The sequence below is a fragment of the Gekko japonicus genome, unplaced genomic scaffold (genome assembly GCF_001447785.1).
Source record: "Gekko japonicus isolate JY-2015 unplaced genomic scaffold, Gekko_japonicus_V1.1 scaffold33, whole genome shotgun sequence".
NCBI lineage: Eukaryota > Metazoa > Chordata > Lepidosauria > Squamata > Gekkonidae > Gekko > Gekko japonicus.
The window spans coordinates 871,252-893,324 of NW_015174272.1; the positions used below are offsets into that span (position 1 = coordinate 871,252).

At 44.7% G+C, this 22,073-nt stretch overlaps 1 protein-coding gene across 1 annotated transcript in view; it reads left to right on the plus strand.

Annotated features, from left to right (window-relative positions):
• PTGES3 (prostaglandin E synthase 3) overlaps positions 1-18,030 on the plus strand; it is a 29,817-nt gene extending 11,787 nt beyond the window's left edge. The window contains exons 2-8 of the mRNA XM_015423657.1: positions 12,618-12,731; positions 12,821-12,890; positions 14,085-14,183; positions 14,399-14,488; positions 15,658-15,720; positions 16,072-16,096; positions 17,115-18,030. Coding sequence (XP_015279143.1) covers positions 12,618-12,731; positions 12,821-12,890; positions 14,085-14,183; positions 14,399-14,488; positions 15,658-15,720; positions 16,072-16,096; positions 17,115-17,134 — 481 coding nt within the window. The 3' untranslated portion in view covers positions 17,135-18,030. The remainder of the gene's footprint in view (positions 1-12,617; positions 12,732-12,820; positions 12,891-14,084; positions 14,184-14,398; positions 14,489-15,657; positions 15,721-16,071; positions 16,097-17,114) is intronic.
• The last annotated feature ends 4,043 nt before the right edge of the window (positions 18,031-22,073 follow it).

The following is a 22,073-nucleotide window of genomic DNA, read 5'->3' on the forward strand; positions in this document are numbered from 1 at the left end:
TTTGGGAGTTACCAAACTGAGGGTTGTGGTGACTCTGCCCAGGAGACAGGAAGAATTTTAGTTCTGCCTCCTTGATGAACAGATGGGAAATATCCATGTCAAGATGCCCTCCCTCAGAGCAGAAGGAACCTTCACAGTAAGTGCAAATGTTCCTTTCTAATGTGGAAAAAGTTTCCTGAAGGATGAAAACCACTGATTTGGGAACCAGCTTTGTAGAACAGCCTTTAAAACAATAGTTTCTTGTTTAAAAAATAAGGAATAACACAGTTTCTATGAGCTGAATCAAATGACGTTAGTGGTATCCTAATGTGATCTCCTGCCAACCTAGCAGTTTGAAAGCAAGAAATTGCAAGTACATAAATAGGTACCACTTCGGTGGGAAGGTAACAGCGTTCCGTGCGCCTTGGTGCTTAGTCATGCCGGCCACATGACCACGGAAACGTTTTCGGACAGTGCTGGCTCTTCGGCTTTGAAATGGAGATGAGCACCGTAACCCTAGAGTCGGATTCGACTGGCTTTCGAGCAAAGGAACCTTTACCTAATGTGAATCTTCGGCACAAACTATTTCACAGTAGTCTTTCCTAAAAGAACTGAATAATGCTTGGGACTTCTCATAATCTTTTGTTTTGTAATGCTGACACAATTGTATATTCTTTGGAGCTAAAATATGTGTCGTACCACCAAAATTCTTGATCTGGCTTCATAGAAGGGAATACTGGCTTGATGATGAAGAAAATCTGTGCAGATACAGTGTTGTGATTCATGAACATGTTGCACAGTTACTTAAAAGCAGGAATTATTACATGACAAGTTCTGTTGGAAGATCCTGGAAGACATATTGCTTGTCTTTAGGATGAGGGTAGCTATTGATGTAAATCAGGTACTTGACAAATCTTAAGTCCCAGGTCAGCATGGCTACTACAAATTTCATTGTGGTGCCTATGATTTTATTGTAGCATCTCTCAGCAATTCCCAGTGGAAGTATGAAGGGTTGGTTTCAACCATCTTTTCCACTGGTAAAAGATGAAGGAAGGGGTTTCCTTTGACCATCAAAAAGGCTATGTTTGGGATTAGGGGTGTGCAAGAAAATATATATTTGGCCTGATTTGGAATCGGCCAAATTGGGCAGAATCAATTTCGGCTGGCAGAAAGACTTCCGCATGTCAGTTTTGGCAATACAAGCCAATTTGGGAGTCTTTCGGTCAGCCTAATGTCAATTTTGGCCCCATTATATCCTATGGGTCTTTGAAGTCAATAGCGAAAACATAGGGTATATTCTGGGGGTTTGCTGGAGAGGCTTCAAACTCACAGGGTAGCTGCTGGAGCCTCTCTCCAAGATACCCACCAGGTTTCAAGAACATTGGACCAGGGGGTCCAATTCTACGGGCCCCCAAACAGGTTGCCCCCATCCCCTCCATTGTTCTCTGTGGTGGGGGGGAAAGTTAAACTTGCCAGTGCCTGATTTAATTTTTTTAAAATTTATTTATCAAATTTAGACACCCACACACACACACACCCTCTGAAGCACACTCAGGGCAGCTTACAGAGAATTAAAACACATAGGCATTAAAACAATCATAAAACCTTTTAAAAACACAATTGGTGTAAAGTGCTAGTACATTTTGCTCTAACAATAATGAATATGATGCTTGGTCAGTGTCCTATCCTATTGATCTGCTCATTGTTCTATTTCTTATGTAGCTGGCTCAGGCTGTAGTTGGTGACTCCGAAGAGCAGCGCTCGCAATTATTGGGGGGCGGCTCCTAGTTGAAGGCCTGGTGGAAGAGCTCCGTCTTGCAGGCCTTGCGGAACTGCATAAGGACCCACAGGGCCCTGATCTCTTACGGGAGCTCATTCCACCAGTACAAAGCCATCACCGAAAAGGCCCTGGCCCTGGTTATAGCCAGCCTGGCGTCTTTAGGTCCTGGGAGGGTCAGTCGATTTTGGGACCTTGACTGCAGTGCTCTCTGGGGAACATATGGGGAAATGTGGTCCCTCAGGTATGTTGGCCCCTCACCATTAAGGGCTTTAAAGGTAAGAAACAGCACCTTGAAGCGGATTTGGTATGCTATTGGTAGCCAGTGCAATGCTTTCAGCACAGGCTGGATGTGGTCCTGCATAGGAAGGCCCAACAAAAGCCTGACCGCCACATTTTGCACTAGCTGTAGCTTCTGAATCTGTGACAAGGGCAACCCTGTGTAGAGAGTATTACAGTAGTCTAGTCTCGAGGTGACCGTTGCGTGGATGTGTTTGAGGAAGGGAACCAACTGCCTGATCAGCCGGAGATGATAAAAGGCTGACTTGGCAGTGGCTGCTACCTGGACCTCCATTGTTAAGGAAGCATCCAAGAGCGCTCCCAAACCCCTCACCTATGGCGCTGGCAACAATGGAGTCCCATCAAAGATTGGGAGTGGGATCCCTGCCATCGGCCCACCCTGGCTCAGGCACAGGACCGCCGTCTTCGTCGGATTTAGATTCAGTCGGCTCAGTCTAAGCCATCCAGCCACAACTTGTAATGCCTGGTCCATATCTTCTGGTTCAGAGTCAAATTGACTGCCCAACAACAGGCCAAATCATCAGCATACCGATGGCATCCCAGCCTATGCCTCCGGGCAATCTGGGCAAGGGGGCGCTTATAGATATTAAATAGCATCAGGGAAAGCACCGCCCCTTGGGGCACTCCACATTCCAGTGGGTGCCTTTGAGATAGCTGCTCCTCTAATGCCACCCTTTGTCTCCAACCGTGGAGGAAGGAGGCAAGCCATTGCAAGGGAAGCCCCTGAATTCCAATGTTGGCGAGGTGGTGGATCAGTATCCGACAGTCGACCATGTTGAATGCTGCTGACAGGTCCAACAACAACAGCACTGACAATCCACCCTGATCCAGATGTCTCCGGAGGTTGTCTGTGAGGGTGACCAGTGCTGTCTCCATCCCGTGGCCTGGGCGAAAACGGACTGGAAGGGATCTAAAATGGAAGCATCATCCAAAAAGCTCTGTAGCTGTATTGCCACAGCCCTCTCTATTATCTTGCCCAAATAGGGCAAGTTAGAGACTGGCCAGTAATTTGCCAATTCGGCCGGGTCCAAGGATGGTTTTTTCAGAAGAGGACAAACCACGTCATCCTTGAGTACCCCAGGGAACAGTCCCTTCAAGAGGGACTTATTAATAATCTCCCTTAAGGCACCTTGAAACCCGTGATGGCCCGCTTTAATTAGCCACAAAAAACACAGGTCAAGGCAGCATGTGGTAGGAGGTACAGTTAGGAGCAATTTGTCAACTTCCTCTAGGCTAAGCAGACTGAAATAATCGAAAACCTGACAAGAAGTCGTGCATGGAGCCTTGAGTTCACTCATTGTTTCAACTGTGGCGGGGAGGTCGTGGCGGAGCAACAAGACTTGATCTGCGAAATAGTTGCAAAGGCCTTGCAGCCAATGTCCAATTCCCTAGCATTTGGTCTGCCTTGTGGCAGAGCAGTAATAGACTGAATCGTTCTAAACAATTGGGCTGGGCGTGAGCTTGCAGATGCAATCGTGGCCGTGTAGTGCTTTTTCTTTGCAGATTTGACTGCCATCTCATAGGATCTCATAAACGTCCTATAGAATGTTCTTGTAGCCTTGTCATGGGCACCTGAGCGCTTATACTTGACAAGAGAAAATGCAATAAGGCTGAATCACTGTCCAATTGTAACAGTATTTTGTTTACTCACGATACTAAGCACTTCTTCTCCGCTGGCATCTCTTAAAAGTGGTTCACATTGCATCCAGCCATAAAACAGTTTTGCTACAAAATTAACATAAATTTAGCATAAAGGTAGGTTTTCATATTTTAATTTTAAGTTAAGGCTATTGTATTGGTTATGATAATTTGGCATAGAGCTCTGCAGTTTTGAAGGTGGTAAGGGCAAGAACATGGACATTATTCACAGCTATACATTTTCTTTTTGTCAGAAAGAATTTGCTTTACACTAGAATAGTTTTTTTCTTTGCTTGGTGGCATCCTTTCATTCACTAGCTATATAAAGTGATGTTCTTGTAAAGTTTAAGATCCTTAAAAGGAAAAAATCCTCATCCTTTTGTGTCTGATTCTAAACAGTAATTGAAATTTTGTCCCATGTTCTCATATAATTTCTGTTCAATATGATAAAGCTGTTCCAGCATCCTAACTCTGTCTCTGGTTAATTGTTCCCCCTTCCCATTTTTTAAAATAAGTTTAGAGTAGTAACTCGTTTTCCTATACAGTCTTTATCTAGGGTTGAGTTTAATTTTGCAACTTTTACCAATTTTAGAGTACAGCAATATGTCCATAAAGTTTGAGTGGAAGATTCCTCCCTTAAATTTTGTTACAAGAATGTGTAAATATAAAAGTGAGCAAATAGCAAACAAACTGTTTAAATGACAGCATTTTGGTCAACGTGCCCCTGGACTGAGTTGATACTTTAAAATTCCGATTAAGTTCTTTGAATAACACCCAGAGACGTTAGGAAACTAGAATATTGAACAGATTGTTTTTCTTTGTCTGGGATTGTATCTTTTGAATAAACTGTCCTAGTCATGACTTGTGCAAAACCAGCTCTTACTTTTGTACATGGAGCTTAAATGGAAGTGGTCATGCAGTGGTCACTTCCGGACTGGACTATTATAATTCTCTCTACAGGGGGCTGCCCTTGACTCTGCTCCGGAAACTCTAGCTGGTGCAAAACTCAGCAGCAAGGGTGTTGACTTTGACGATCCACCCGGTACTCCACGAACTGCACTGGCTTGAGTACTGGATCTGTTTCAAGGTGTTGGTGCTTACCTTTAAAGCTCTATACTGCCAGGGGCCTGCATATCTGTGAGACTGCCTCTCTATGAGCCCCGAAGGGTTTTACGATCTGCTAATCAACATCTACTGGTGGTCTCCGGCCCCAGGGATGTCCATCTTGCCTCGATGAGGGCCAGGGCTTTTTTGGCCCTGGCCCCTACGTGGTGGTATGAGCTCCCACAGGAGATCAGGGCCCTGTGGGATCTTTTGCATGCAGGGCCTGCTAGGCGGAGCTCTTCCATTAGGCTTTTAATTAGGGCAGCGGGTGTCCCCTCTCTCTTGGCCTCCCCTCAGTGAGTCAGTTTTGTATCCTCATCAACAGACCCCAGTTCATAATAGATTGCACCTTTGATACTTGATTTGATCTGTATGATAGGATTTTTATTGTATCTTAGTGGAGTTTTAACAGTTTTAATTTGTACATATATTGTATATGATGAAAGCCACCGTGAGCCTGCTATGCAGGGAGGGTAGGATACAAATCTAATAAATTAAAGAGAAGAGACTGGTACAAGGATGTATGCCTTTAATTCTGATAGCTTTCATTTTGATTGCGTCAAATAACGTGTGGTGCCCGCTTTGTGTTTTGTTATATCAGGACCATAGTAACAAAAACTTGCTGTTCCAGGGCCCAGCCATGTACTGTTCTGCTGAGTTTATAGATTTGCAAGGCTCTATGTTTTTCACTAAAATGAAATTAGCAATGTTGAGAGATATTCTGTGGCATGTGTTCTTGTAGGCTAGATGCCAGTAACAGAAAGAAGGCTCGTTATACCCTACCAGATGTAACTGTCTTACATCTGGTAGGGTATAATCTGCCATACTTTTTGTTCCTCTTAAGAGTAGCAAAAGACAAGGTGGATGCATTTGAAAGATGTTGCCGACATGCTAGATTCACAAAGATGGTGGTAATACAGTTAAGAATCAGAAAATAAACCAATTATTAGATACATGGAACTTAGAATGTCAAATATGAACAACCTGCCTGTAACACTTGTGTTAAAAGTTAATCTTTGAGATAATTTGGGAGGCATTACTAAATTGTAAAACCTCAGATTCAAAATATGTTAACATTTCAAATGATTTAATTTCTTTATAGAAGCTTCATTATAAATGTTGGTACTCTTTGGCCATTTAAAGTTTTGTGTGATATAATTTTAAATATTATAATGTTTGACTTGAGAAGGGATGGTTACTACTTTAAGTTCAGAAACTGGGAACTGCTGTCATTTGTGCTAAATGATTAATTGCAAATAATTTCTTAGTTTGGCCATTTAAATAATCCAAAAATGACCCCTCCCCAAATCTTCATGGTTTGTTCCTTTAACATGTGAGTAGTTTGCTTCTGATTATGCTATTGATGACACCTAGACCTTAAAATAAGCAATGGTGGTGTCTGAATCAAACAAGTTTCTGCTGATCTGATACACGAGGACCTTGAAAGTCTGAGAATCTCCTCTCATTCTTCCCCTGGCCACAGGGTATTTTTTTCCATTGGAAATTGAACACCTTTTAGGCAATATTTTATCTTTTCAGATGATTAGAATACTTAATTTAAAAGGAGCATGTGAAAAAATGGTTTCAGCGTGTTACATTACAGCAAATTTCATCTGTCCTACTCGATAAGGCCAATTGTCTATCTAGTCCAGCATCCTATTTCACATAACAAACCATTTGACCTGGAGGGCTGACTAATTGGCCACTGAGGCCCAGATGTTGCCTCCTGGCACTGGTATTCAGAGGTTTACTGTCTCTGGATGTAGAGATTCCCTTAGGTCATCACTGCTAGAAGCCACTGATGGACCTATCTCTCCTCATTAATAAAAGTGATTTGGAGTGGCAAAGTTCTATTCATGCCAAAATCAGTTGGCCACCTGAACTGCCATTCTGCATGGAGCCGCCGGATGGAATGCACGATCCAGCGGCTGGATGCTTGGCCAAGCCCCTTCCTCCCACCCCTGCGCTGGTCGTCGTCACCCCTGGCCAACTCAGCGGCCAGCCTGTGAACGGACGGGGATCACGTATGGAACGGACGGGGGCTGGCGCACCACTGGTCAAGGCGGCCCAGAGGCCACTGAACGCAGCAGGGCCCAGTGGTATGGGGATGGCGGAGAGAGGGGGGATGGGCCTCGCTTTACTCTGACGCGATGGGCACCCCGCTGGTGCAGCCATTTTGGGCCGCCGAGGCCTGAGCCACATCGGCGACCAGGCTGCGGGCGGGGGGCTAGTGCGCTGCCCGGCTGAAGACCTGTTAAGCCAGCCTGGAGGCCGCCGCATGCAGGACAGCCCCAGGGGCTGGGGGGGGGGAGCGGGCAGAAGGGCCTCACTTCGATCTGATGAGATGGGCGACCCGGCCCCTTCACCAGCCGCGGGCTCGTTGGGACAAGCCTGGGCCTCCTGCCACCGCAGCCATACTAGCCCACTGAGGCACGCCGGTGGACAGTCTGCATGTGGAAGGGGGCTGGCACGCATGCCCATCGAGGCAGCCCGGACACCCCCGGCCATGGCTGCCCAGGAATCCAGTTGCCGCCCACAGACCCTGGGGTCTGCAGGGGGGAGAAAGCGCAAGATGGCCCCCCTGTCTTTCTAGTGTTCGTTGTCTTCTCCCTACAGCAGGCTTCCCTCCTAGTCTTCCATAAATTTCTTGCATTCCCTTTTAAAGCCTCAGTGCTAGTGGCAGTCATCCATCACAGCTGAATTACTCATTGTGTGAAGACTTTTCTTTTAGCTGTCCTGAATCAACATCATTAGATACCCCGTTCTCCCTCCCTGAGAAGGAGAACATTTTCTCCAATCCATGAATGTCGATAAACTTCTGTTATGCCTCCCCCCAATCTTTTATGTAAATTGAATAGCCCCTTAGGATGCAGCAGTTTAGTTTTTTTAACACTAGTCATATTTATAATTATTATGTAAAACTAAGCCATTCAAACTTCAAAAGTTACTAAATAGATGACACAGCCAGTTTGGTGTAGTGGTTAAGTGTGTGGACTCTAATCTGGGAGAACCGGATTTGATTCCCCACTCCTCGCAGCTGCTGGATGACCTTGGGCAAGCCATAGTTCTGTCAGAGCTGTTCTCTTAAGGACAGTTCTGGAAAGAGCTCTCTCAGCCCCACCTACCTCACGGGGTGTCTGTTGTGGGGAGGGGAAGGGAAAGAAGTTTGTAAGCTGCTCTGAGACACCGAGTGAAGGGCGGGGTATAAATCCAATCTCTTCTTTCTTTTCTTCTATTAAATGCTAACTAAATTATTGAAGACATTGAACGTGGCAGCTTAGGTTTGATACGAAATTAAGTCCTGAAATTCAGATTTAGTAGCAGATGTTTCAAGTCAGAAAACCAGAGGAATATATGCATTTGCCTGTGATGAAGTGCCGTTCTTGAAATGTATTGGCTTGGTTTTTCTTGTCAGCTACAAAGATAACTGTCCCTTCTGGAGTTTTGTTCAGATATTTGCTTGAGAGCCATTAGTCTTGGGGTTTTTCCACATTCCATTTTTCTCGCTTCTGAGTTCCTGTTTCTCCCACTGAGGTGGAGGACATCTCCATGGGTTGTAGAAGTTGTATTCCAGGGTTACACCATCAAATTCTGTTGCACCGCACCAGAAAGATTCCTGGTCTCATCCAGTGTTCCCTCTAAGCTGAGTTAGTGTGAGCTAGCTCACAGTTTTTAGCCTCCAGCTCACACATTTCTGTCTTAGCTCAGGAAGGATGGCTCCAGAGCAAACTAATTTATGCAATAGCCAAATCACTCGCTCACAACTTTAATGCCAGTAGCTCAAAAAGTAGAATTTTTGCTCACAAGACTCTATAGCTTAGAGGGAACATTGGTCTCACCTATCAGCAGGTCAAGCACCAAGCAATCTCTAGTGAACAGAGCCTTACAGCATCTACTAGAGATATGAGCCATAGAACCGGTACCTCCATCAGAACGCAGACGCGGCCTATATTCTATCTTGTTCCTGGTTCCCAAGAGAAACGGAGATTGGAGAGCCATCCTGGATCTCAAGTTTCTCAACAAGTTCATAAAGCTGCGCCATTTTCTCATGGAGACACTACGGTCCATCACGGAGAACCTGTCACCCGGAGACATCCTGTCATCAATAGATCTTACGGAAGCATATCTCCACGTTCCCATCCACCCAGCTCACAAGAGGTTCCTTGGTTTCTGTGTGGGTAATCATCACTATCAGTATCGGGCGCTACCATTTGGGTTGTCCACGGCACCCAGGCTGTTTTCCAAGCTTCTGATCAATCCTGTGGTACACCTCCGGAATCAAAGTATCCATATTCACCCGTATCTCAACGATCTGCTTGTGCGTGGCAACGGCAGAGCATCAGCAATCCAGAACAACGAGCAAACTTTACTGTGTTTACGGACACACGGTTTTTTCGTGAACTTGGCCAAGAGTGTAATCCAGCCGTCCCAGAGGCTCGAAAACCTGGGAGCGATCATTGATACGACACGCAGTGCTCTCTTTCTGCCATCAGCCAAGGCCATCAAAATTCAGGAACTGACATCCAGTGTTGTACGCAACCCGGTGTCCTCCCTCATGACCCTGGCCAAGTTACTGGGTCTCTTGATATCTTGCATAGACATGATCCAATGGGTATGCCTGCATGCCAGACTGTTACAACGCTTTCTCAGACCCTATCAGCAGCACATCATGGAGCGAAGAGACTACTCTCTCAGGGTTCCTGCCTTGGTTCGCACCAGCCTGAGGTGGTGGACATGTATGCAGAACTTGACAAAGGGCAGGGTTTACTACGCTCCTGTGGCTGTAGAGATCTCTACAGATGCCTGCCTATCAGGGTGGGGAGCCATCCTGGCAGGAGCGCCCATTCAGGGTCAATGGTCGGAGGAGGAACAACTTCTCCCAATCAACCTTCTGGAGTTGAGAGCGATACGTTTGGCGCTAGAACAGTTTGGCCCTCAGATCTGGTTCCAGCATGTCCTAATATGAACAGACTACATCTCGGCCAAGGCGTATCTAAACAACCAGGGCGGCTCTCGGTCCTCTCGCCTACATTGAGAGGCAATGAAGTTGTTGAGGTGGGCCGAACTGAACTTGACCTCAATACGGGCTGAACATGTCAAGGGAACCAGCAATGTCCAGGCCGACTGGCTCAGCCGGGAGACCATCTGCGAGGGCGAGTGGTCTCTACACCCGAACCTCTTCAAACTCATTGCAAGGCAGCTAGGCCAACCATCGGTGGACCTGTTTGCATCTCACCACAACTTCCAGCTTCCTCGGTTCTTCACGAGGTACTTCCATCCAGCAGCGAAGGCGACAGACGCACTGACTTCTCCGTGGCCCCCAGGGGCTCTTGTATGCGTCCCCGCCATTTCCACTGATCCCCAGGACCATCAGGAAGATCAGGGAGGAGAAGGCAGAGGTGATCCTCATAGCTCCCCTGTGGGCACGTCGTCCATGGTTTTCACTCCTGAAGGAGATGGCCGTGGCTCTGCCTCTGACCTTACCGCAGTCCCCAGACATGCTCCTGCAGGGCCCCATCTGGTACCCGCATCCCGACTGGCTGTCCTTGACCGCATGGAGGTTGAACGGCAACGTTTCTCTCAGCTAGGCTACCCAGACAAGGTTTTGGCAACCCTTATGGCCTCAAGAAGGCAGTCCACCATTCGCATTTATAATACCACTTGGAAGGCATTTGTGCGGTGGACTTGGAGGAAAAACCTGGATCCTCTGTCTCCTACAATGGTGGACATCCTTTCCTTTTTACAAGATGGTTTGGATTCCGGCTTGAAGGCAGCCACCTTACAACGGCAAGTGGTGGCATTATCGACCATCCTTTCTCGCATAGGAGGATACAGGATGACCAAGCACCCCCACATACAGCTATTTCTACAAGGGGCAACAGGCAAGTCGCCTCCTCAGATACACAAGCTCCCAACCTGGAGGCTACACACGGTTTTGACAGCCCTTACCAAAGCGCCATTCGAACCTCTCAGGGAAATCAGAATGAAGTAGCTCCGGATGAAGACGTTATTCTTGGTGGCGATAACCTCAGCATGGCGGGTCTCAGAGCTGGGTGCTTTATCGGTAAAGGCCACACTCTGCATCTTCCACAAGGATAAAGTGGTACTTAGGACCGATCCCACCTTTCAGCCAAAGGTTTCTTCCGCTTTTCATCGTGCTCAAGAGATCTGTTTACCTACTTTCTGTCCAAAGCCACAACATCCCAGAGAAAGGCTATGGCACACCCTTGATGTCAGATGGGCATTAAAGATTTACATTGTGCTCACTGAATCTCTACGAAAAACGGACTTCATGTTCATCAACATCTACTTTCCACATACGGGAGATCATTTGTCCACGGCTTCCATCAGCGCGGTCCTTAGGTCATGCATCACGGAGGCCTACAAGGCGTCGGGAATAAAAATTCCCAAAGGGATCACGACCCATTCCTTGAGAAGTGTGGTAACCAATGCGGCGTTCACGAATTGAGCTTCAGTCAAGGAGGTCTGCAGGGCTGCTACGTGGACATCAGTATCTACCTCAATTAGTCACTACAAGCTAAACACAATTGCATCAGCCGACTCAGCATTCGGAAGAAGAGTTCTTCAGCACATTCTCCCTTCGGCTGGCAATGATGACCCACCCATTTAAGGGACACTGCTTTTGGAGGTCCCATGGAGATGTCCTCCACCTCAGTGGGAGAACGACCTTTGGCACTTATCGTGAAGGGTCCTTCTCCTCTGAGGTTAGGAGGACATCTCGGCCCTCCCGCTTTCATCATTGTCCTTTTTCCTGTGTTTCTCTGTGCTGTTCTCTTCTTATGTGTTCTTGTTCTACTGTTTTATAGTTCTATCATTAATGTTGGAAGTTTACCTGCTTGGCGCAAGGGAGTTAGCCTTAGTTGATACTCACCGCTTACGGAGTCCCAGAACTGAGGGGCAGGGCTATTCCCAAGGCGCCAACAGGAAGGAGAAAAAAGTATTTCCTGCCTCCCTAAAGGAACAATGGGAATAACCCATGGAGATGTCCTCCTAACCTCAGAGGAGAAGGACTGCTCCATACGTTTTTACTCCCTTTAGTGGTCAATTAGATATTACAATGGTGTTATTTCCAGCGTTAAAACCTGCAGTTTAAATATGCAGGGAGATACGCTGGGAATGAACCAGTGTAATATTGAATCAGCCACTAGAGGGAGCAAAACGCTTGCAGAACAGAACCCATATAAAAAAACAGGAGCTTAGAAGCAAGGAAAATGAGAATGTGGAAAAGCCCTTGGACCCTGCTCCCTAACTCTTTGGAAATTTTGTTACTTGTAATAAGATTCACTAATTCGATAAATGGTACTAGCAAGGGGAGGAAAATTATCAAAAAGATACCTGACATCTTGGGAGTGACTGCATGTATTTAGGTGGTAAACAAAATACATTGGTCATTATCCCTGCAAAGTCTCTTCCTTTCAAGCCAAGCATCTTACTTAGTTGCTAATCATAAAACAAATAGTCCTTCTTGGTAAACTATGTGAACTACTTAAAATTCCCCAGCATGTGAATAGAGAAGTGCTTGGGGGGAAATGCAGCATCACTGCTAAATACTAGCATGAAACTTGGAGGTTTCCAGACCAGGTGCCTGGATTTTTCAAGCCTTGTGATGATTGCTGCTGTCTTTCTTTGTTGTAGATAAAAGAACACACAACAAAAAAGAAGTGGGTGTTAGAGAAGGACAGTAGACAAGCATGCTAGTTAAAAACACAAATTAGAGAATAAGGGCATCTTAAGTATTTATTGCTTTGTGGAGATACTATTGAATATTTTTGATCTAATTTTTGAATGCTCTTTCCAGGCAGCCTGCTTCTGCAAAGTGGTATGACCGAAGGGACTATGTCTTTATTGAATTTTGTGTTGAAGACAGTAAAGACGTTAATGTAAATTTTGAGAAATCTAAACTTACATTCAGGTAAGCAGGTGACCATGAACAAAGGTTGTTAATTAAACTCCTTGTTTTTGAGACTTATGTTAAGAATATTTTTTTCCCTTTCTCTGCAGTTGTCTTGGAGGAAATGATAACTTCAAGCATTTAAATGAAATTGATCTTTATAATTCTATTGATCCAAATGTAAGTTGCCTTCTCCTACTGCACGCTCAATTTCAGCATGTCAAGAAAGCACTAGGTATACATTGTTAATAAACTAATAACATAACTTGTTTAATAGGCAATGGCATCAAAATTCAGTTATGGATTGTTCTGGATGCTTTGATAGGGTATGATCTCACTGGAAAGCCAAATGTAATGTTGGGAGAAGTCCTTGTGCTCGTTGCCAGCAGCTGGATTTTCAGCTAGTATGACTCGATGACTATTTTTGTGCACGATATTTATAGAATTCTAACTATAATCCATTAGCTGCCATTAGAATAATGGTTCTGCAGCATGGTCTGGAGGCACCTGAGGCAGCAACTCCACTTCATCTAAATAGGCCTGGGTGTGGTCAGTATCTAGCTAGGAGACCTCCTGGGAGCCTTGTGTTACCCTGATGAGTTCCATGGAAGAAAGGATATGAATGTATTAAAGAACAGTGTTTGCAGACTGTTTCTCTCTTGCTGCCAGTCTTTAAAGCTTTTCAGTGATAAACTATCTGTTTTGTTAAACCTGTAGTACTTGGAGACTTTTGCTGTTGTCTTTGGTATGAGAATTTTTCCTGTACTGACAGAGCAAGAGATTGTTGACCTCAATACAGTCTGGTGAAAAGTTAATACAAGTAAGAGGTGGCTAGTTGCAAGGTCAGTTAGACAAGTGCCATCCTAGTTGCTTTAGATTTCTGTATACTCTGAAGCCTAATGCTCACAAACAGATGAGATTATAAACCCATTTTTCAATTGGATTGCAGGTTGGAGCTCACATTACTAAGTAGTCATGCATGCACACATGAAGCTGTAATGTCCAGGAAAAGGGGTACTAGCAACCAATGTCCCCTCTAAGCTGTGGAGTCTTGTGAACAAAAATTCTACTTTGTGAGCTACTGGCATTAAAGTTGTGAGCAAGCAGTTTGGCTACTGCATAAATTAGTTTGCTCTGGAGCCATCTTTCCTGAGCTAAGACCAAAATGTGTGAGCCGGAGGCTAAAAAACTGTGAGCTAGCTCACACTAACTCAGCTTAGAGGGAACACTGCTAGCAACCTTGATATGTTGAGTTTTCTATAGCCAGAATTAGGAGCATTGGGTATGAAAATGTAATCCATCATGTGAGCCTCACCTGGAGACTGCAGTAGGGACAGTCCAGACTCAAGTTTATCCCATTCTTTTTCCTCCCAGGAATCCAAGCATAAAAGAACAGACAGATCTGTTTTATGTTGTTTACGAAAAGGAGAATCTGGCCAATCGTGGCCACGAATCACAAAAGAGAGGGCAAAGGTATGCCATGTTTCATTGTATGACTCTAGCCTGCATTTCAGCTTTCCTTAAACTGTGTGTGTTTGCTCTCTTTCTATATCTCTTTCTCTGTACACATCCAGTATGCATTAGTGAGGATCCAAGAGGCAGTTAATCTTCTGTATTGGATATTTTTAACCTTCATACATACTTTGTGCTCAGAGACTTCTACCTAACACGCACATTTATATACACAGCTCAATTGGCTCAGTGTGGACTTCAACAACTGGAAAGACTGGGAAGATGACTCTGATGAAGACATGTCCAATTTTGATCGCTTTTCTGAAGTAAGAGGAATATTCCTAAATTTGTGGTATCACAAACCTTCCTTTCATAATACCTTGGTCTGGATGAAATTACAGGACAGATGTCTTTATTCCTGAGATCCTGTTATGGTATTTTGCCCCAAAATTCATAATCGGCAACTCGCATTTGTATACAGTACAAACTCCCCATAACAATGCAAATGTACAGCAACATTTAGTTAACAAAGATTCTCTGAGTTAGATACATATGGTAAGCATATATTCTTGTGATAACATAGCTCCTAGGCAAAGTAAAATTGCACAGCAAAAGTATACAGAAAATAGGGTGTTGTTTGTTTTTTTTGCCAGGACATTATCCTTCATGGGATAAAGTGAGTCTCGAAATCCTGTGAGGCAGTTGCCTGTTGCAGCAGTTTCCAGTTCCAGTTCTGGGTGTGATTTGACCACACAAGAGAAAAGTGTCTCTCATTAGCTGAAAAGGGCACCCCCACAAATAGAGACAAAGCTTCTCTGTGACCCAGACAACAGAGAAACGTTCCTTCTTTATGGTGGAGCAATTCTGCTTACTTGGTAATAGCTACCTGCTCAGGAAAGCCACAGGATGGGGAAGCTGAACCACCCCCTCTTGCATCAGCTCAGCTCCTAGCCCTCTCTCAAAAGCATCTGTGCTACGAACAAAAGGTGTTTGAAAGTCTGGTGCCTGCAGGATTGGCTCAGCCATGAGCCTGGCTTTTAAGAGTATCAAACATTTGTTGACAGTGTTCCATCGAAATTATCTTTTCTAGGTGGTGTTTGTGGCACAGATCAATTAAAGGGACAGTGATCTCACTGTAGTAATTGACCATGACCCAAATAACCCACTGTCCCCAGAAAATACTGAACTTGCATCTTTATATGGGAAATAGGGCATTTTTAATTGCTTCCCCTCTAGATACAAACAGCCGTATCTTTTCTGCCCCAACCTGTGTCTTGAGTACACAACCTCTGGTTGCCTAATTTGGCACTTGCGGACTTAGAGTGAGCACAACCATCTTGAAGGTGCTGCTAGACTTGTCTCTACAGGGGGCATGTGCTCTAATAGGGGTGTTGGTATCTCCCCCCCCCCCCCCCCCCCCCGAACTGTGATTTAGGTTGAAATCAAACTAAAAAATGACAAGTCTCCATTGAAGACTTTTCTTCTTACCATCTAGATGATGAACAACATGGGTGGTGATGAAGATGTAGATTTGCCAGAAGTAGATGGAGCAGATGATGTGAGTAATAAACGTGAATAAAAGTATTTAACTTCCACTTATTTTATTTTTCCAGTTGGAGAAATGCACTACAATTTGCATCATCAAACGCATACCTTGAAACACAGTTGCATGTACATTTAGAATCCTGTTCTCAAATTCCTTTATACTAGTTATGTATGAGTTAATTTTATCAAACTAAATCTGAATTTGGTCTTGAGTTGAGGTCTTTAAAAGGTCCAGATATATAGATGCTGCTTCATAGAAGCTCTGAAATAAACTGCTTGGATCTTTTGTAGAATGCTATTTCAAAGCATAAGTAGTGGCTGTAGGAGCTGGTATGCTTACTAATCTCTTAACTTTCTGATTTAGGATTCACCAGACAGCGATGATGAAAGTAAGTTATTCCTTTTGCTTGTACTACCTGTATACTTCAGGTTGAGTTAGGCAAAATTGACACTCATGAATATTTACCAAATTGTTCCTCATAACAAGGATGGTTAAGAGCCTACTAATCGGTAGCACTTCTAAAAGCATGGAGAGCAATAGTTTCTCTCTTCAGATTAATGTCATGAGAGCAATTTCTTTGCATTTATTTTTCCTCATGTTGCAAGTGCACTTGTGAGGGGTGGAGAGCTCCATGACTGAGGACAGGGCCTCTGCCTTATTTTTTTAGGTACACCTCTGCTCCCAGGTGGTTTTTACTTAGGAATGACTGATTGCTCTTTGCAAAAAGGTCTGGTTGACTGAACACTTGAGTGATCTTTTAACTAAAATACCATTGCTGAATTCCTTCATTGGGATGAAAAAGAAGTTGTGAGCCTTTGTTTTACTATTTCACTGCTCATGAATAGGATTTTCATCTTGATTCTATTCGTGAACTGCTGCTAGCTTCGATTTTAGCAATTGCTTGAAGAAAAGGTGTCTGCTGTAGCATCTCCTCAGAGGGAAAGATATTTATTTACTGCATTTATATCCTGCTGAACAGCTGTAAAGTCCTCAAAGTGGATTAAAAAAAAAAGTTACCTCCCCTTCAGTATATTCTTGTTGCTGAGTAAATGTTTTAGAACCTCCTCCTAGGGCAAGAGAATCTCCTGCAAGCTAAGAAAGGGAGGATCCATGGGCTGTGTGCTCTGATGGTAGAATGGCAGTTGTTGGTGAGCACTGTAGTCTCTCCCCCCAGCATGAGAGAAATGAGAGATGCTTAGAATTAGCCAGCCATAATCGGTATAAGGTGCCACTCCTGTATTCGTCTTCACAGTAGTTTAGGGTGGGGGTTGCAATAATCAAGTGTTTGGTGGTGGGTAGACTTCTTCTTGGAAAAGATTAGGGTTTTGTTTTTTTTAAATAGATCATAGTGTATTTTGTGCTGTTGCCATACAGTATTCAATATGTTGATTTTGTTTATTTTTCAGAAATGCCAGACCTGGAATAAGAAGGGGGAAATAGCATCTTTGGGGACTTGGGGGAAAGAACTTCATCACAACATTTCATAATTGAGATACGAATTCCTGAGTTGATAGTTCTACAGGCAGAAAATGCATCCTTTAACTCCTCTCCAACCTGTTTTAAGTAGCTTCACTGATTGGTGCGTACCATTGTTCAGGGCAGTCTTAAATCACATGAGGCAATAATGATATGCATGAACGTTTTCCAGACTTCCAAAAACAAAAAAAGAAACCAATTGAGGTATAGGCAATCGATACAAAACAGTTGCAATAAAAGGGTTTACAGCGCGCACCTCTTTGCCTCATCATAAGATACTACAATGGGAAAACTCTCAATTTACATGAAGTGGTAAATTTGTGCTTTCCCCCTCACATTGTGGACTGCAGATAACTTAAAAGTTTCAGATTTTATACCTGGAACAGAACTGGCTGAAGCAATGTTTTAATTGGCTTTCAAAATTAAACTGGTAACATGCTGTACTTCTAAGGGTGTCTTTAGGGTATGTTCCACTAATGTTTAATGCTCTTCACTTTGTTGTATTTAATCACTAGTTAGTGTTCAAAATATCCTAGCTAAAACTATCAACCCCTTAAAACTTAACATGGGTGAAGCCTGTACATTTGGTTGTTTGATCCTCAAAGCTCTTGCATCTCAATATGGGGGGGTAAGAGTCTGTACGTTGTTGCTTGTCAATCTGTACATTTAGACCAAATTGTATTTGCACTGTTGGTATGAAAGCGAGTGACAAGATGTTAATACACTATTCGATCTTTTTTGTTTTTTTGACCAGCTTATGATAAGCCTAAAAACCTCAATTTGTGTTCGAAGCAGTGGGGATTTTTTAATGTCTACATTATTTCTAATAAACTGTTGAAGACTCCATGGCTGTCAACTGTCTGGCTGGCTGTAACTTCATGTATTCTTACTATTTGTTGGAATGGAATACTTTATTTCTAGTTGGAATAATAGTGTGGGATTATTTCATCTGTTTGAAGGAGAGTTGTAATATTCCCAAGCAAGCATTTAATAAAAGAAAATAGGATCTGTAAGTTGTGGGTACGCTGACAGCAGTTTCAAGAACGTGTTGTGATTTTGACTAAAATAAAAAAAATGTCCTCCTTTAAAATCTTTGAGCTTCTGCATTTGACATTTTGATCTCTGAAATGCTTTCAAAATGTTCTCCAAGTGAGCATGTGTGTCTGGGCTAAGCCACTCAACAGTTCACAAAAGAAGAACCAGCTGCCTTGGACATTTTGGAGAGTGTAGAATATAAATCTTTTAAATTAAAGTTATTGTTTTTAGACAGTAGTGCTCAGTGCTCAAATTAGGGCAATAAAAGTACTTGTAGACATTGGAGAGGGATTGCACTATTAGGCAACTTTTTCTCTTTAGTAGCAGAAGCTAGACTTAGAAGTTGATGAAGTAAGAAATTGGTGCCAAGTCTCTTGATTGTACTGACACTACCTATATCAGGGGTGGCCAGACTGTGGCTTGCAAGCCGCATGCAACTCTGGGAGTCCTCTGTTGCAGCTTCCAAGCCTTGCTGCCACCACCCCACATCCCTCACCCCATTTTGAAAGCGGAGGGTTTTTCCCCACCTTTTTCTGAGACTTCGGGTGGGTTGAGAGGGAAGTCGGGGCTTGCTTCCTGGAAGCTAAGCCCCACCCCCAGCTCCCAGAAGCCTTCAGTTGGGCCTGGAGGAGTTGGGGGTGGCATGTGGTTTCACTTCTTCCTCACGCAGAAAGGTAAGGAGCTGGCCTGGGGCTCCTGTGAGGATGAGGGAATGTTTTTTTGGGGGGGGCAGAGAGTGCCCAGGCTGGCTATGGGTTTTGTAGCTGGCCGGGAGGCCCCCCCCCCCCCCCCCCCCCCCATGGAGGCTGCAGTTGGTCTGGGGAGGGAGGGAAGTGGGGTAGAGTCCAGCATCCATGGAGGATCGCTGGCCTCGGGGTGGCTGGGCAGCCGGGCACCCTTCCTGTGGCCCCGTGGTGCTGTTTCCCGCTCCCCGCAAGGCTTGCCTTGCACAGCTATGCTGGGAGGTCGGCATCCATGGAGGATGGCTGGGTGCCCTTCCTGCAGCCTCTGTGCCACTGTTTGTTTCTTGCTCCCTGCAAGGCTTGCCTTGTGCAGCCATGTGGAGAGGTCGGAAGGGGGGTGGAGGCCGGCATCTGTGAAGGATCACAGGCCTTGTGCCACTGTTTGTTTCCCGCTCCCCACAAGGCTTGCCTTGTGTAGCCATGTGGGGGGAGGGGAGTGGTGGGCCAGCTTCCATTACCAGCGTCATCTGTCACTCGCTTTCTCCTGCGGTTTAAACTGGGCCTCAGGAGAGAGCCAGCTTCCAGGATCTCCTGTGCCACAGGGACCACGTTCCAGCAGCACAGAACATCCTGGGGCTTTCCCCTGCAGGGGGGGGGGGCTTTCTGTCTTTTTCTCTTTTTGTCTCTTTCTGTTGAGGTGTGTGAAAGCTGGAAGTGAGGAAAGGCTGGGGAGCTGTCCCCCTCCCCCCACTCCAGAGTGCTTCCTATGTATTCTGACTGTCCTTCACTTCTCTGCCCCATCGATTTGCTTTCTTTTCATCTCTCCCCTCCCTTCCCCCTCCCCTCTTTCCTTCTTTCCTTCCTTTCTCTCTCCCCTCTCCCCATTTACTTTCTTTCCATCTCTCCCCTCCCTTCCCTCCCTCCCATCTATTTGCTTTCTTTCCATCTCTCCCCTCCCTCCCTCGCTAAAACAGCCCTAGTTAGGGTTGCCAGGTTCCCCCTGTCCACCTTGGGGGTTGGGGGGGAGGGGTGGCCCAATACAAGTTGGGGAACTCCTGGAGATTTGGGGATGGAGCCTGGGGAGAACTGGGACCTCAGTGGGGTACAATGCTATGCAGTCCACTCTCCAGAACATCCATTTTCTCCAGGGAAACTAATCTTTGTAGTCTGAAAATGAGCTCCAATTCCAGGGGATCCCTTGGTCCCACCTGTAGACTGTCACCCCCTAGCTCCAGTGCTGAAACTGGAAGCTCTGGTTCTGCTGTATGAGTTGGTGGATGCAAACAGCATTGGCTTGCATTTGCTGAATCACCCTGCTTCATATAGAATGCACAACAGCCAGATGGAGGAGAGGGGTGTCATTCTACCAAATATGAGAGTGTTTGGGTTTCTCTGTGAGTTTGAGGACAGGAACTGGCACTGGAGTGAGACTGGAAAAGAGTGTGGCTTTCTGAAAACCCTTGGAGCAGGAAGAAGTGTGTTGTTGGAAGGGGCAGGGCAATGAAAAAAGAGTGTTATCTAGTTGCTCAAAGAATCTCTCCATTTTTAATAGCCATATCAGGAGATTCAGTGCATTAGATCCTCTGACACTTGAGTCAGCTTTGAATGACTGCTTTGAAGCTGCCAGGAAGCAATTTGTGCCCCCTCCCTCCCTCTCTCCCTCCCTCCCTCCCTCCCCATCTATTTGCTTTTTCCCCACTTCTCTCCTTCCTCCCTTCTTAACTAAAGTTAGAACAACAGAAAGGGGGGATAGAAAATTAAAATCACTGAATAAGAGTTTGAGAGTTCAAAACCCAGATTTACAGGGTAAAATTAACAGAGAAAAGTCCATCTGTATGAGGATGAAGAGATAACACTATGATCACAGCAAATGTTTTAAACATAATTTTATTAATGTTTTCAACCCCCCCCCCAAATTACATAAAAGAAAAAAACCCAAAAAACATTACAAAACATAGGAACGAGGTTACGGGGGGGGGCATGAAATACAAAAAGAGGGCAATGTTAACATGGCACCTATACAAGGGATCATAGCAAATATGTTCTGTCAAAACATGTTTGCTTTTTCCCTGTTTTTTTAAAGGTTTCTAAAGAGGATAAAATCTTGGCTTGCCCAGGGAATGGAGAGTTTTGGAGCCAGAATTGCACTAATTGGGAACTGTTGCTTATGATTGAATTTCTTGTGGTGCTCTGCTGTCAGCCACTGGGAGTCTCAGACAAGGGATTCTGGTAGTGGGACCTTTTCCTCCACTGACAACAGACAGGTGATGTTACTTCCTAAACTCCACCCATTCTGATATCACATCGTGCACTGAAACCTCACCCCTTCCTGTGATGTCACTTTCAGGCCACTCCATCAAACCCACCTCTTCCTCCAAAGTCTACTTGCAGTTCTCGAGAATCTGACATTTAGTCTATGTGGCTCTTACATGAGGCAAGTCTTGCCACCCCGACCTATATCATGGCATAAGCTACCAACGCAATTCCAATAGACATCAGCGCATATGTGCGTGGTGGCTGACGGCTGTTTTTCCGTGCTCCGATATTTCAAAGGTTTTGAAAGATAAGATTTTTTTCTTCTTTGGACATTGGTTTCTTGTGTCCAAAATGTTTATGAGGTATTTGCCAACTAAACAGCTGGGTAGCCGGGCAATTTGCCAAACCTCAGGAGAACTGCTGAGCAACATAGCTAATTGAGACTGGTCTAATTAGTTAAATTGCTTATTTAAATTTGGAGCTCCTATCCTTGGGTTGAAAATATTACTTTAGACAACCGATGCAGTTTTAGCCAGCATATTGTATCAGAGGATGAAACGTTTATATTTTCCAACCTAGTTACATGGCTGTTAAACCAGCGACAAGACAGAGATGGTGAAGTCTGGGTGTTGATGACCGAGTAAACTGACCTGACTATGCTGTTTGAAATGGGGCAGAAGAAAAGAGCGTACCCATTTGAAGGGGAGAATTTATCACTGACCCCTAAACAAACTAAGCTGGATGATTTTTATGCCCCAATTAAGATACAAAATAGATTTGGCTGCTTGGAGGTGGATGTGGAAGATCCAGATTGCCCACTTAACCAAACTATTCCAAAGTAAACTTATGCTCCTAATGCACATAGTGCTCATAATCCACCATTCCTCCCAAATGATACACCAATAATTAGGTGCT